Consider the following 16,567-nt stretch of genomic DNA (forward strand, 5'->3'; position numbering starts at 1 on the left):
GAAACTTTATCTTCTAACTTGAACTATCATACTAAATTTGTTTAAACTAAAGTTAGTAGTAGTTATTATAGATAAAAAAACTAAAAACAATGAAATTTAATAAATGACTTTATATAAGTTTTTTTTTTATTTACAAAATAAAACTAAATTGAAAAATATGCGAGCCGAGACTAATGATTTAATAATGAGCCTGTTAATTTTTTTTATAATTATTTAACAGTCTGTGATTCTACATAATTTTTGTTTAAGATTTTTTTTTTTTACAAATTTGGCCAAGTCATGCTGGAAAACAGACATGTTAAATATATTGCCAATTAAGGTAAATTCTTTTGCGTTTAATTAAGTTAAAATTAGGCAAAAATTTTAATTCATTTCATAAAGCATACAAATTTTTCAGGAAATTGAGTAGTCTTAAGAACTATATAGTCTTATCAAAAAGCCGAAACTATAGTGTACTTTTTAGTCTAGATTACAATCGTTCGTTTGCACTCAAGTTTGCTCAACTCGACTATAGAGTAATCTATAGACCTGACTATAAAGTCTTAGTTCCAGATGATGCAGTCTTTAGTCCCAAATATAAGTCTATACTTTCGACTATAGAGATAATTATAGTCTCGACTATATGGTGCGGTATACTCTGAATTATAGAATAGTCTATAGCCTCGACTATGGAGTAGTCTATAGTCTAGACTATATAGTAGTTTATAGCCTCAACTATAGTGTAGTTTATAGTCTTGCCTATAAAGTGGTTTATAGTCTCGACTATAAAGTGGTTCATAGTCTCGACTACAGAGTAGTCTAGAGTCTCGAACTGTCTATCGTCTCGCCTAAAGAGTAGTCTATTGCCTAGACTATGGAGTAGTTTATAGTCTCGACTATAGATTAGTCTAAAGTCTAGACTATAGAGAAGTCTATAATCTAGACTATAGAGAAGCCTATAATCTAGACTATAGAAAAGCCTATAATCTAGACTATAGAGTAGTCTATAGTCTAGACTATAGAGTAGTCTATAGTATGGACTATGGAGTAGTTTATATTCTCCACTTTAGAGTAGTCCATAGTCTCGACTATAGAGTAGTCTATAGTCTCGACTATATAGTAGTCTATAGTCTAGACTATAGAGTAGTCTATATTCTAGACTATAGAGTAATCTATAATCTAGACTATAGAGTAATCTATAATCTAGACTATAGAGTAGTCTATAATCTAGACTATAGTTTATAGTCTTTACTTTAAAGTAGTCTATAGTCTCGGATATAGAGTAGTCTATAGTTCTGTAGTCTCGACTACAGAATAGTCTATAGTCTCGACTATAGAGTAGTCTACAGTCTAGACTATAGAATAGTCTACAGTCTAGACTATAGAGTAGTCTACAGTCTAGACTATAGAGTAGTCTGTAGTCTAGACTATAGAGTAGTCTGTAGTCTAGACTATAGAGTAGTCTGTAGTCTAGACTATAGAGTAGTCTATAGTCTGGACTATGGAGTAGTTTATAGTCTCCACTTTAGAGTAGTCTATAGTCTGGACTATAGAGTAGTCTATAGTCTAGACTTTAGAGTAGTCTATAGTCTAGACTATATAGTAGTCTATATTCTAGACTATAGAGTAGTCTATAGTCTCGACTCTACAAAAGTCTGCAGTCTCGACTATAGAGTAGTCTATAGTCTCGACTATAGAGTAGTCTATAGTCTCGACTATAGAGTAGTCTATAGTCTCGACTATAGAGTAGTCTATAGTCTCGACTATAGAGTAGTCTATAGTCTCGACTATAGAGTAGTCTATAGTCTCGACTATAGAGTAGTCTATAGTCTCGACTATAGAGTAGTCTATAGTCTCGACTATAGAGTAGTCTATAGTCTCGACTATAGAGTAGTCTATAGTCTCGACTATAGAGTAGTCTATATTCTCGCCTATAGAGTAGTCTATAGTCCCGACTATAGAGTAGTCTATAATCTCGTCTATAGAATAGTCTATAGTCTCGACTAGTTTTTTTATGAAAATATTCCATATTTCAGAGAAATTTCATTAATTTTTGTCAAAAAACATTGAAACTTTTAAAAATATTACTTGCAATTAATTATTTAACTAAATCAAAGTCTATAATGGATCTGTTTCAAAAAAGTAATTTGTCAAAGAATAACATATAAATGTAGTATTAAAAATCTTTTCTATTAACAATTATTTAATTTAAACACAAATTAAATAAATAGCATTAAAATAAAGAAAAAAATATTCTTAAACATCATCACAAATTAATGATATCATGAATATTAAATGATTTTTCAAATAAAATAATATTTATCTTGGCAAGTTTTGTTTTTCTCTAAATTATTTACACAGATTGTGTTTATTGCATTAAAATAAACACAAACTTTGAAATTATTACAAAAAGTGAAAAAAATACGTATTAAAATTTTGCCATTTTGCAAAAAATATACGTAAATTTAATGCATAAAAACAGTCAGACGTTTATTTGAAATTAATTTTTAAACCATAATTTATTAAAACAACAATTATAATTAAGTATTTCTTAGTTGTTGTTGTTATTGCAATATTCATAATTTATTAATTGGTTGTTGGTTTTGGGAATTTTTAATGTATTAATTAAATAACAAAACAAAGTTCAATATTAAAGTAATCGTAAAGAGTTAATCAGTATTAGAAGGCAAAATTTGCAAATGTAAATTTATCCTTTGCAAAGCAATAACATTGTAATATATGGCAATATCTTAAAAGTCATTCTCTTCTTTTCTTTTAAAATATGGCAACACTTTTTAAATGTTGCATTTACCAAATCCTTTACACTAAACGCTGAACTGCCCTAATAAAATCAGATAAATATTATTTTAAAAAAATCTATATATATTTCTCTCTTTTTTTGTGATTAAAAACAGCTGTTGCATTTAGACAATTATTTAACGTAAAACAAGGAAAAAAATTTATATATTTTTAATAAATTGTTAAGGTATTTAAGAAAAACATTTTACCAACATATACACTCGTAAATATGCACCTACTCACACATATTTTCTTCAATACAATTGTTTTATAATGTATTGCGTCAATGCAGATTGTGATATAGAAGATATTAAGCAAACTGTTTACACTATAGAGGAAATTTTTAAGAATATACAGATTGTGATATAGAAGATATTAAGCAAACTGTTCACACTATAGAGGAAATTTTAAAGAATATATTAAATTAGTTAAATAAGATCTTAATGATACAACGGAAACTAATTTCAGCTTTCAAAACTCCCTAGTTTCTATGAATTTTGCTTTCGGAAAGTTTACAACGTTTTAGAAAAAGTGGGCGTAAAAAGAGGCTGGACATATTCAATTAAAATCTCAAGCCTACAAAAATGTAAATTAGTTCAGCGCTGAATATAAGTTTGGCATTAAAGGCTCAATTTTTATCTATGTTCCGTTCAGTGATCGCCTGGTTCATGATTTCAGGGTCAAAATAATGACAAGTTTCCTTTAACCAAAAACATATTATCTGATTCATCCCTAGACGTAATAAAGAAAAGTAAAGAAAGAAGAAACGAATAAAAAAAGTAAAAAAAATGAAAAGAACCTTTCTAGTTAAATTGCCGTAATAAGGTGTGGTGATTTTGTATAAGGATCTGGTACAAGTTCTTTAACTTTTCGAACATCTGGCCATTTGTTCTATTTAATCCAAACTACTAGCAAAAAACTTTTATAGTTTCAGAGAAATCAAAGAATACAAATTAAAACAGATATTCGGATTTTATTGGAATATGACTTGATCTATAGTAGATTTTTAACAGGAACCTGTATAAAAAGTCCCATTAGACAGATTATTCCGAATAGAACAAGGAGTTAGTGGGACAAAAGAAATAATTCGACTTAAATATATGTCCTTCACAAGGCCTGAAACTTACAACTTTAAATTGGTTCTTTTTAGATCAATATAAGCAGGGTGAGCTTAAACAGTATTAAAACTCCGTCACAAATTGATTTTATATTAATAAAAACAGGGTACACTGAAAGGAATTTAAGAAAAAACAAATGTAATGGTGCGATTGTTCTTCTGGCTTAAGAAGTGATAGATACAGCAATGTTTTGACTTTAAAATTTAGAGATCGGTCGAAGCTAAAAGCGGGAATTGTAAAACAACTTAAGAGCTTGGCTTGACTAGAAAAGAGGCACAGTTCAATTTAAAAATTTAAGATATATAGAAAACTGGATCAAAATGTCATACGTAAATTATCCTTTAAATCCTTTTGAATTTTATGTTTCTCGTTATGGATACACTTTGATAGTTTCATAGCTGCTAGTGTTACAAAACAAGTTGAATCAGCTGCTAAATTCAAGCGGCAAGAGTATGTTCAGTGTGTTTTTGACTAACAGTACGTCATAAGCTACTTATGTTACAAAACAACTTGAATCAGCTGTTAAACTCAAGCGCAAGAGTATGTTCAATGTGTTTTTGACTAGCTGTCCTAAGCCAGTTCAAGAAACTTGGTTAGCTTTAATAATTTGCTATTATTTTTATCACAATTGTAACTAATTAGTTGTATGTTAATTTTGCAAAACATATAATTTTTTTTCCTCTTTTATATACATATACATATTTCTTTAATTAAACAACTAAACGCGTCATTTGTTAAATGCATTATAAAATTCTCACAAAATCAATTTGTTATTATTGCAAATATTGTTTGTCTATAAAATACAAATAAATAATTATTGCTTTAAACAAAATTTTTATTCCGAAAGTAGGGTTTTATAAATCGACTTTCGAATAATCGAACAATCGACTTTTTGTCGAAAAAAGTCGAAAAGTCGAAGTCGTTCCAAAAAAGTCGATAACTCGACTATAGTCTATGAAAAAAGTCGAAAAGTCGACTTTGTAAATAAAAGCCAAAAAGTCGAAAAAAGTCGAAAAGTCGGAAAGAGTCGAAAAAAGTCGAAAAGTCGGAAAAAGTCGAAAAAAGTCGGAAAAAGTCGAAAAGTCGGAAATAGTCGGAAAAAGTCGAAAAAAAATCGGATAAAGTCGAAAATAGTCGGAAAAAGTCGAAAATAGTCGAAAAATGTCGAAAAAAGTCGAAAATAGTGGAAAAAAGTCGAAAATAGAAAGAAGTCGAAAAAACTCAAAAAATTGCAACAAATAGAAAAAATATAAAAAAAATGTTTTTATTAATAATAATAATAAATAATAATATGTTAAATGGCAACATTATAAATTTACGCTTCTGGCAACTTTATAAAGTCGAAAAGTTGAAAAAAGTCGGAAAAAGTCGAAAATAGTTGAAAAGTCAAAAAGTCGGAAAAAGTCGAAAAGACGACTATTTATAAAATACTAAAAGTCGAAAAATCGACTTTTAATTGAATGAAAAAAGTCGAAAAATCGACTTTTAACTAAATGCAAAAAGTCGAAAAGTCGACTTTTCATAAAATGCAAAAAGCCGAAAAGTCGTTTCAACTATAGAACCCTAACCGAAAGTTGTAGGTTTAAAAGAAAACAAAATATTAGCCGTGCATTACAAACGCTAACGTTTAAAAGAGAGACAGAAAAAAAAACAACTACGATAAATTTACAAATAATATTGAAAAAAAAAACGAATAAATAAAATAATAATGTAGCTAAACGTGTACATGTGTTGCTCTTTTTTTTTTTTTTTGACTAAATGTGACAGCAAACAAAAAAGTTCTTGAGGAAACAATAATAATAATCATCATCAACGTCGTCATCATCATAATACAAGCGGCAAAGGCAAAGACAAACCCAGCCCGCCCGACAAGCCAACAACCCACCAAACCATTAACACTTTTCTATTCTAACTAATAAAATGAAATGAAATAATACAACACTGTTTTTTGTTCCTACAACTGACTCTGACTGACTCAACCTTTCTATGCGCCACAATAAATATGATTTTTTAGTTGAACGGCACGCGAAGTACCCAAGAGACGACAGACAGCACAAAAAAAAGATTGTAAAATATATAAAGAAAAAAAGCTGAAAACTAAAAGAAACTTTTTAAATTGAAATAGAAAAAAAAATAACAAAATTTAAAAACGAATAAGCTGCTCTGCTCTGACAAGAAAACAAAGCAACAGCAACAACAACATTAGAAAAACAAGAGAATGTCAACGTTTTTCCTGTATTTTAAATAAATAAAATAACATAAATTTATTTAGTCATTTAATAATTTAAAACAAATATAAAAATTATAATTAAAAAATCTCAAAAAAAACACAAAATAAATTTGGAATAAAACAACGTCTAAAAAACGCGCGCGTGTGTGTGTTTCTAACAAATAAATAAAATATTGTGTTAAACATTTAAAAAAACTGTCAAAGTGTGTGCAAAAATTTCATTTATTTGTTGCTGCAATCATTCTAATTTTAATATGTAACGTTTTATTAATTAATTTTATTTAAACAAAAACAAATAATACAACTTATTTTTAAAAATAACAACTTTACTTTATTAAATCCTATATTTAAACATAAAGATCTTGCTTTTTCACACAAAAACATTAAAAAACACCAAAAAACAAAGTTACACAATTTTGAAAATACATACATATTACAAAATCTTATAAATGAGTGCTTTTTTTCTCTAAGTGCAACCTTTAGCCTTTTGTGTTTATAAAAAGAAAAACCACTTGACTTGCATTACTTACTTGCTAACTGCCACCCTCTTCCTCTTCCACCTTAAGGCAACAAATGTAATTTCTTTTCTAAATTTTATTTATTGACTTTGATCATTTAAAAGATCATATTTATTGAATTATTATTAGTATTTTTTATTTCATATTGCAATATTGTTCTTGACACGAAAAGCTTTTTGCTTTTTTTCTTATTCTTCTTGTATGTGTTCTTTAATATATTTAATTTATGTGTTTTTTTCTTCATTTTTCATTTAAATTGTCTTTCTCCGTTTATTTTTTGTCTATATAATATTTTTTCTATATACAATACCACATATTACCCAGTTTGATTATAATGGTTTTTAGTTCTCGTTATTATTGTTGTTGTTGGTTTTCTTATATACATACATATGTATAGTATTTTTTTTTTCTTCTTCCGTATTTAATAATTTTTTGCCTCTTTTGCCAGTTGATTATTAAGTGTTGTCAATATTACGACACTCAGTGCTTAGAATTATTGAAATCTTTGTAATTTAAAGCTGATATAGGCAAAGAGCTATAAACCAGGCATGCAAACTATAGTAGTTTAGTACTTTTTCAGTATTCAGCGTCTAGTCTAGTCAATAGTCTGGTTTATAGTCTAGTCTATAGTCTAGTCTATAGTCTAGTCAATAGTCTAGTCTATAGTCTATTCTATAGTCTAGTCTATAGTCTAGTCTATAGTCTAGTCTATAGTCTAGTCTATAGTCTACTCTATAGTCTAGTCTATAGTCTAGTCTATAGTCTACTCTATAGTCTAGTCTATAGTCTAGTCTATAGTCTAGTCTATAGTCTAGTCTTTATTCTAGTATATAGTATAGTCTATAGTCTAGTCTATAGTCTAGTATATAGTCTATTCTAGACTAGACTATAATCTATAGTCTAGTATATAGTCTAGTCTAGACTAGACTATAATCTATAGTCTAGTATATAGTCTAGTCTATAGTCTAGTCTATAGTCTAGCTTATAGTCTAGTCTATAGTCTAGTCTATAGTCTACTCTATAGTCTAGTCTATAGTCTAGTCTATAGTCTAGTCTATAGTCTAGTCTATAGTCTAGTCTATAGTCTAGTCTATAATCTAGTCTATAGTCTAGTCTATAGTCTATATTTATGTCTATAGTTTAGTATATAGTCTATTCTATAGTCTATCTTCATATTTATAGTCTGGTCTACAGTCTATTTGTAGTCTCTTCTATAGTCTAGTTTATAATCTAACCTGTAGTCTAGTCTATAATATAGTCTAAAGTCTGATCTACATGCTAGTCTTGCTGTAGTCTAGTCTGAAGTCTAGCCTATTAAACTTTGCAATGTTTTATTTGAGGTCAACATAATATGTGCATAGACAAGCCTTTTTCCATAAATATTGGAATCAATGTTTTCATACCTTTACCACTCTGACCATATGTTACTTGTTTTTTCTGCTTGTGAATTTTGTAAGTTTATTTGTTTGGTCTTTCAACTTAAGTGTGTGTTTTTTAGCTCGTTAGTTTTAGTTTGTATTTTTTTATACAATAAGTGCTATTATTTGTATTTTCTTGTGTGGGGTAATTGTTATTAATTAAACTTTCAAATTGTTTGATTTTCTATGATTTTTTTCTAACATTTCTTTAATTTTAATTTAAAACAGCTTGTTTTTTGTTTTAATTAATAACATTGAAAGAGCGTTAGTTGAAGAGAGATAGAGAGAGACCAATGTAAAATAATCAAATGATACAGACTTAAGGTACAAAGTTGACACGCTAATTAAATTGTTTACTTGGAAATTTACACTCAAAGAAGAAAATAAGGTGTATTTCTCAAAAAAAGTTGATCATTTAAAAAGTAAATTTATGTTATTATTTATTAAACTTATTTCCGGGTTTTTATGAAAAGAATTTATTTTTTTTTAAATATAGAATAATTTAAAGTTTTATTTTCTAAATATGGAAATTTAATTAATTGTTTTTTATAATAAAAACTTTAGAATTGCATTCAAATAGTTATTTTTTTGTTCTGAAAAAAGTTGCAGTGTTTTCCCGCTTTTTTTATTGGTTTTTGTATTAAATGGCATAGTTATCAAGTTATTGTTTTAATTTAATTCGCACATTATAAAACAATATAATATAGTTGTTTTGTTTAATTATTCTTTTTAATTAAAAAACGTTGTTTTTTGTTAAAACTGTCAATGTATGTAATTTATACCAGATGTTTGCTTGTCTTTAGTAAACAATATATAATATTTACACGTGGAGAAAAAATATGTATGAACAGATTTCTTTAAAATATTTTTTTATTAATATTGTACTAAAAATAATCTTTAAATTAACACTTGTCTAGTCTTTATTTTGTAATCATATTTATATTTCTTTATCTTGACACTGACCTAAATTAACTTTTCATTCTTTCTCAATATTTTATAAAAATTTCATTAAATTTTTAATAATTATTTTCTGTTAGTGTTTGTTTTAAAGAACCTACTATTTTAATGAAAATTTGTTTAACATAGTCGATGTTTGTATAATATTTTTCTTTATAGTATATATTTATACATTTAACATTTAAAAGCATAATTGTTTAATATGTTTTAACGGTAATATTAAAAAAACGACGTCCATATGTACGCTTGGCATACTGCATTATCTGCTTGTACTGTAGGCTCTTGAATCAGCAGCAGTTTTTCTAAAACTGCAGTTCAAAAGGACAGTCTCGTTCTCACATCGTTTGCAACTGGCTCTGTAATACTTGTCCGCCAATTAACTACTTTATAACGTTCAATACAAAAAAGTTGTATTGGACTACCTTTTAGATTACCTGGGGACACTAATGTTACGATCGTGACCATTTTACTTCTCTCTGTCCGAAAAATAACTGCTTCCTAAAGTTCAATACAATAAAGTTACATACTAACTACATTTTAGATTACTTGGGGACAGTAAAGTGGTCGATTGATTCTCAGCTGCATTACCTGAGATTTATAAAATTTAAAATTTATTTACTACTCTTTCCTTTACAAAAATATTAAGCGTTAAAAATAACCAAAAATTGTATAAGTTTGCTTTTCTTTATTTTAAACTTTTCTAAAGTTCAATATAATAAAGTTACATACTAACTACCTTTTAGATTACGTGGGAATAGTTAAGTGGTCGATTGATTCTTAGCTATATTACCTGAGATTTATAAACCAATTTACTTCTATTTCCTTTACAAACAGATAAAGCGTAAAAAAATAACCAAAAAGTTTGCTTTCCTAAAAGGCAAACATTGACACCCTTCAAAACTGTCGGGGAAAATTTATAAAAAATTATATATAATTATTTATGATCTGATTGTTATGCTGTATTTGCCAATAAATACAAAGTTTAAAGACATTAAACTATTGATTATATTTATTAAATATTTTTAGCTTGACAAGTATCACCTCATTGAACATGAGTGAGCTGGCGTAGAGTGTACTCAATGTTTTCTGTTTTAAGGGTACAGTGATGTTTAAAAAAGTAGTGGTATCTAGGAGATTTATTAGGAATACATTTTAGATGTTAAGCAGTATTTAACATAAACATTTTTTTATATGTTGCTTGTAATCTAGAAGTAATCTAAAGTGTAATCACTTTAATTTTTTGGGCTTTTCAATTGTAGAAAGTAGTTTATTATTCCTCCAGAGTTGATATCTATTGTTACTTTTTGTGTCTTTTTATAATGGAGGTCAACTCAGTTCGAGGTCAATTCATATCTGCACAGTTTGTAAAGTGTAAATGTTTCCAAGGTTAAAATGACCAAAACGTCAAAAAATATTGAAAACTGTTAAGATTAAATCATTATCCTTTAGACCCAAAGTTTAAATGCCTTTAATATATTGCATTTTTTAAGTTAAGATCAAAGAACTATAACGTTTGACGTCTTCAATAGTTCCTCTCTTTATTTTTGCGCTCTATTGTAAATTATTGATTTCAATTTTCTGTTATCTGCAATTTACATTTACAACTTTCTTTTAAAGCTTTATTGTAATGTTGACATTTCTTAATTGCTTTAAAATATTGACAAAAGTAACTGTCATTATTATTAGTTTAATAGAAATTTCAATGTGTCCCTTTCTATGTATTTTTATCGATTGTCGAAAAGTATGTTAACCCCTGTTGGTGTCATATACACATTTCGTTATTACACGGACTGGTAGTTTTATCTTCCAGCGAACGAATTCCTATGGGTATTCTATTTAGGAACAGTGACTCAAATTTCTTGACAAATTCTGTCTGGCACAAACATAGAATGTATATAGCCTTTGGTATATTTGCCCAAAGATCGATTCGTAAGAACTGCCCTTCTCTAATGGACACATACAGATTTCAATTGAGAAATATCCAGAATATTGGTTTCTGTGTTTAGACTAACATAGTCTTTTTGTCTCCCAGTTTAGAGCCATCCATTTAAAATGGGTTTCTCAAAGTATTATGCTATGTGTACACGGTTGATAGATCTTACAACGTTGGCAGTAAAATGTGCAGAAAATGTCTAATAAAACTGTCAACTTACAAATTTTGTCTTGCAATATTTTCGGTAATGCTTTTTCGGATAATGTTGCAAAAGAAAAAATTTAAGTTCAGACGATTATTAAACATTTTCTGAACAATTTACTGACAACGTTGTAAGATCTGACAACCGTGTATTACACCTTTTACCTTTAATATTCCCCTAGTAAAGAAGTTTTAAACTAAATGTAAAGCAAATACTTTCTGACAATTGTCGCTTGCCGCCAGTAGTCTTAGTTGTAATTAACATATTAAGCAACTGTTTGCAAACTTACTTACATACATATACTATCTTATCATTAACCTAAACACAAACAAACTTAGTATAATATCTGTAAGTGTCTATTTCCTTATTCTGCCTCTTCCTGATATCATTTATTTATTTGTAATTTTTTTGATTTAAATTTTTAAATAAAATATCTAGTATGTTATAATTTATTCTTTTAAATTTATAAAATTTATTTTTTCTTTATAATAGAAAACATGTGATTTGTTTTCATTTGAGTGTTTTTTTTATTGATTTTCTTAATTTTACATTCAATGACTTTGCTCATTAGCCTATTGTTTATATGTGTGATTGTGGATGTATGTTTTTGTTTGTCAACTTTTTTTGTCTATATTACTCTCTGTCATAATAATGATCATTAACGGTGTTTTAAAATGTTTTACTACCGCTGAGCCCAAACACTCCCACTAACAACAGTTTCGTTTTCTTTTTCAGTTGTTGTACGTTTTTTTGCCATTTAGTTTTGTTTGTTGTTTTTATTGTTCTCTATACGTTTGTGCGTGTTTTTTTTTTGTGTGTGCAGAGAAGAGAGTGTGGTTTTTAGTGATAACACTTTTTGTTCTTTTTTTTTGTGCTTTTTTCTTATCATATTCTCAAAGTCATTGTTTACCTTTATTATTCTAGGAATATTTTTTCTAATAAACTAAATTATTATAGTAAGAATAATAATAAAATATATTTTTTTATTATCAGTTTATTAGAAATAAAAAACATATGGTGTTGCGCTTAACTAAAAACGATAATGATTTGGAAACCTTTTAGACAGCGAGACGTGCAATAATGTCGGCGTAATCTTTCATATTGCATGTGATTTTAAGATTTTAAAAGGGTCAGTTTAAACTTTGTAGAGATTTAACCTAGTTTGTTTAAACTTTGTTTAACCTTAAAAGTAGTTAAGGAAATTTCTTTTTATTAGATAACTATAATAAAAAAAACTTTAGTATGACAGCAATGCAGACACATTTTCGATAACTTGAAAGTTATAGGTCTCCGCAAATTTGTAAAATTTTTTGTATTAAAATTAAAACTGTAATATTTCTTAACCTCTAACCTATTGTATAAGTTTTTACTGTTAGAAAATACTTTGCCTTTTGTTGTTTAACATGAGTTTTTTCATTTCAATTTAAAACATTTTTTTTTCTAACCCTTGCCCTTTTAGTATCTCCTCACACTGCTGTTTTGTGGTTTGATAGCACCTTAAATAATTGTCTCTGTTATCGCCATTTGAATTGTAAAAACAAACACCTTGAATAATTAGTTTTCTTTTTATTTTATATTTAGGGTTTTTATAGCGGGTTTTCACAAATTTCTCGGAAAAACAATCCCTGGACATTTAAAGAAAATTAAATATTTAAAAAAAAATAATTATATTAATGTTTTATACCATTTTAAATACTTCAAGAAAAATCTTAGAATTTGTTTTAAATTAATATGTTCTTGTACGCGTGCAAACAGAAACATTTCAGATTCTCGAACAGCAGATTCAGATTCTCTTTGGAATTTTTGATGGCTTTATTATCTTTAGAACCCATTCATAAACTTCTTCTATTGTAATGTATACACGGTTCTTAGATCTATGTACCTATACACGGTTCTTAATGTCGAATAATACTTTCAACTTACAAATTTTGTCTTGCAATATTGTCGCTAATACTTTTTCTGGCAACGTTGCAAAATAAAAATTTGAAGTTCAGACGATTATTAGATATTTTCTGAACATTTTACTGACAACGTTGTAAGGTCTGAAAACCGTGTATAACGGTTTTATGTTACCCACTTAATTCTAGAACGCTTGCAAACATAGAACTAGTGATATCTTCATTACTTTTGGAATCTTTTTGTGGAACATTGATCACTATTTGTCAGACAGTCTAGAAATGATGTGTCTAGGATTGAGCCGTCTGTCTGGTATCATTTTAGTTTGGGTCCCTTCTCAAACGAACGACTACTATGGTAATCGGTGAATTGTTAACTTCGATAATCATTTGCTTTGATTATCTGACCAATTATGAACAATAATTCCCCGGGAGTTTAATCCCTTTTGCATTCTTTATGTATAGGAAAGGAAACAAATTATGCGGTAATTAATTATTCAGAATAGGCCTGTATATCTAAAGACTTCTTAGTCTATTGACTATTGTCTGTGGACTAATCTAATGACTAGTCTCTAGATAAGTCTGTTGAATAGTTTAGGTACTGCTGACTAATTAATACTCTATTATGAGAGCAAGACATAGGCCAATCAGCAGCCTTCACTAGTCTGTAGACTAGTGTGTCCATTTTCTTGAGAAAAAACTTATATAGAGACATGTTTATATATAACAGACTATAATACAGATAATTCTCAATACAATAAAAGTTAAATTGAGCCGACAATTTAGCCGCCGCCGATATTTTCTATAAGAAGCCGCAGTCGACCGAAAATGGTTGTGCCGCCGCCGTTGATCATTTTGCATCGGCTTGTATCTCTGCTCCATCGGACTTGTTGTGCTCTTCTTAACCAGTACCAAAAGTGGGGACCGAACCCACCACCTCCAGTGTTAGAATACTAACCACTGACCTTCCGAACGCCACGATTCTACATAAATTATTAGATTAGCTTCAGAGAAAAACAATAATCGCTTAAACGATTTGAAAAAATCCCAGTATTCTTCGCCGGGGAAGTTAAAACACCCTATACTTGATTGCCTTCTTTACTGTTATAACAAAATTAATAATAAAAAAAACAAATATTTATTTTAAATATGGTCTGATTTTCATTCTGCCAATTCGTCATTTAATATTAATATTCTTTATTTTTATGGTTATTATCTTGGCAATTTCTTTGCAAAATAATTTGTTTATATACATATTTGTTTCTTTCTATACAATGAACTTTTTGGTATTTATTAATGTCTACGCATTTAAATTTTCATGATATGTTTGTTTTTTTTTATTATTATTATAAATGTACATTAATTTGAATATTTTTCAACGATTCAATGATTCAATTAATATTGTTTAATTGCCACAATGTTGATTGCTTTAATTATCTTCTTAATAATGTTGCCAACTTAAATGTATTCAAAATCACTTCTCTTTGAAAATAGATGTTTTGTTAGTTTGTCTTAAATCTTTTTTTATATTATTGAATAAAAAATAATTTAACAAAATTGAATTTGTTTACTTGATATTAATAAAGACACATTCATCATATATTTGTATCTGTAAACAATAACAAAACTTTGTGATAACAGTTCAAAAACTGATGAAATGAATGGCTTGGCTATATGTTGATTACATTATGGTTGGTTAAGTTCAACGTTATTGTGACATCATTTTGCAAACGATATATTATTCTATAATGTTTATTTCATACAAAAAATAATGTAAATGGAACATTTAATGGGTAAAAAGTAACAGTGATACAACAAGTTAATAGGGTCCAGATAATAAGTCTTATAACATAACTACACAAGATAAGCTTTCCATTCCAGTATAATTCTTCTTTATATGTGGCATAATAATTTAACAGTTTTATGGTTCGTATATTGTTGGTCATCACCTGTAACTGCAAGCCCTCATAGCTTTACATTAATATTTGTATTGAAAGCAAACTTAATAGGTAAAACATTAAATACACATTGTTATCTGGCCTTGCAAAGTGTTTTTATTATTACACATTTATTTATTTATTTTTTTCCCTATACATCTAATATCCCTGGTAAATTAAAGTTCGACGTCTAGTTTTTTAACGAACATGATGTATGAGTATTTTTTTACAAAAATATAACAAAGAGCCCACAAGCAAAAAAACGCTTAAATGTAATACTCTAATGTGAACTTAATTAACTTGTTTGTTGTTGTTGTTGGTAGTGATGCATATAACCTCACAAAGTCGATGAATAAACTTCTTTGTTTGGCAATAAAAAAAGTCGTATTTTTTTTGTTTTTTTTTTTGTAAATATGAAAGGAAATAAAGCAAATTTAAAACTAGAAAAATAATTATTTTACTTAATATTGCAATACATATTTTGTAAAATTGTTTTCTCTCTTTTTAATTTTCCCACAATAAAAAGAGACAAAAAGTAACAAAACTATGGCAACATTCAAATAAACAGCTGATTTTCTATGTTGATTATTGTTCTATTAGAAGAATTTTTTAAATCTAAACATCAATAGCGTGGTATTGAAAAGATGTCACTAGAAATTTAACAAAGGCTCTGGTTGTAACTTATAAAAAAAAGCTAAATTATGTAGGTAAAATTAAAAACGCAAGAATTTAACAAAAAACTTTTATATCTTTTTTTCGATAATAAAGTAAGAGCACGTTTTAGTTTAGATTTATGATAAAATGTTATGGCAGAAGTATTATTTCTTTGTTGTCATAGAATATTTGAATTAAAAATTGAAAGGTAAGGACAAGTTTATTTATGTTTATATATTTAAAACAATAACCAACTTAATATATTAAATATTGTGGGAAAAAAAAACTTTTTTATAAAAATTTAATAAAAAAGTTTATGTTTTGGCATTAGAATTTTAAAGTATTACGGCTATACGTTTATATGGTTGCCAGATGGGCTAGAATTGAATTACACGATTCATGTTCTAGATTAGATTACTGGTGGAGACCATTAAAACTCTGGAACTTTTTTCTGGTGGAGACCATTAATACTTTTGATGAAATCAAGTCCGGATGCTCCAACTTCCTATATGAAGGTATAGGTCGGTTGGTGGGGTTTTCTCTGGACAAACGTGTGATAACCTGGCAATATGTGTGCTTGATGCACCGCCATCCTAATTAAAACCAAAAAAAATAGATTAGATTACTACTATGGCGAAACTAAGGTGAAGTCATTACAACAACCTTTTGACAAAAAACAGCTGATTGTCTATCCATCTATCTATCTATCTATCTATCTGTCTGTCTGTCTGTCTGTCTGTCTGTCTGTCTATCTGTCTATCTGTCTGTCTGTCTGTCTGTCTGTCTGTCTGTCTGTCTGTCTGTCTGTCTGTCTGTCTGTCTATCTATCTATCTATCTATCTATCTACCTATCTACCTATCTATCTATCTATCTATCTATCTATCTATCTATCTATCTATCTATCTATCTATCTATCTATCTATCTA

At 28.1% G+C, this 16,567-nt stretch overlaps 1 protein-coding gene across 5 annotated transcripts in view; it reads left to right on the forward strand.

Moving 5' to 3' along the window:
• The window catches only part of LOC111677100 (MOB kinase activator-like 2), a 140,682-nt gene that overhangs the window by 115,054 nt on the left and 9,061 nt on the right, over positions 1-16,567 (forward strand). Inside the window, exon 1 of one of the 5 annotated variants that reach the window (XM_046952670.1) lies at positions 15,778-15,848. The exons of the other annotated variants lie outside the window; for them this stretch is intronic. Coding sequence (XP_046808626.1) covers positions 15,793-15,848 — 56 coding nt within the window. The 5' untranslated portion in view covers positions 15,778-15,792. Of the gene's footprint in view, positions 1-15,777; positions 15,849-16,567 lie in introns of those variants that run through there. 5 annotated transcript variants of the gene reach the window in all.

This window comes from Lucilia cuprina, chromosome 5, assembly GCF_022045245.1.
Source record: "Lucilia cuprina isolate Lc7/37 chromosome 5, ASM2204524v1, whole genome shotgun sequence".
Classification (NCBI taxonomy): domain Eukaryota; kingdom Metazoa; phylum Arthropoda; class Insecta; order Diptera; family Calliphoridae; genus Lucilia; species Lucilia cuprina.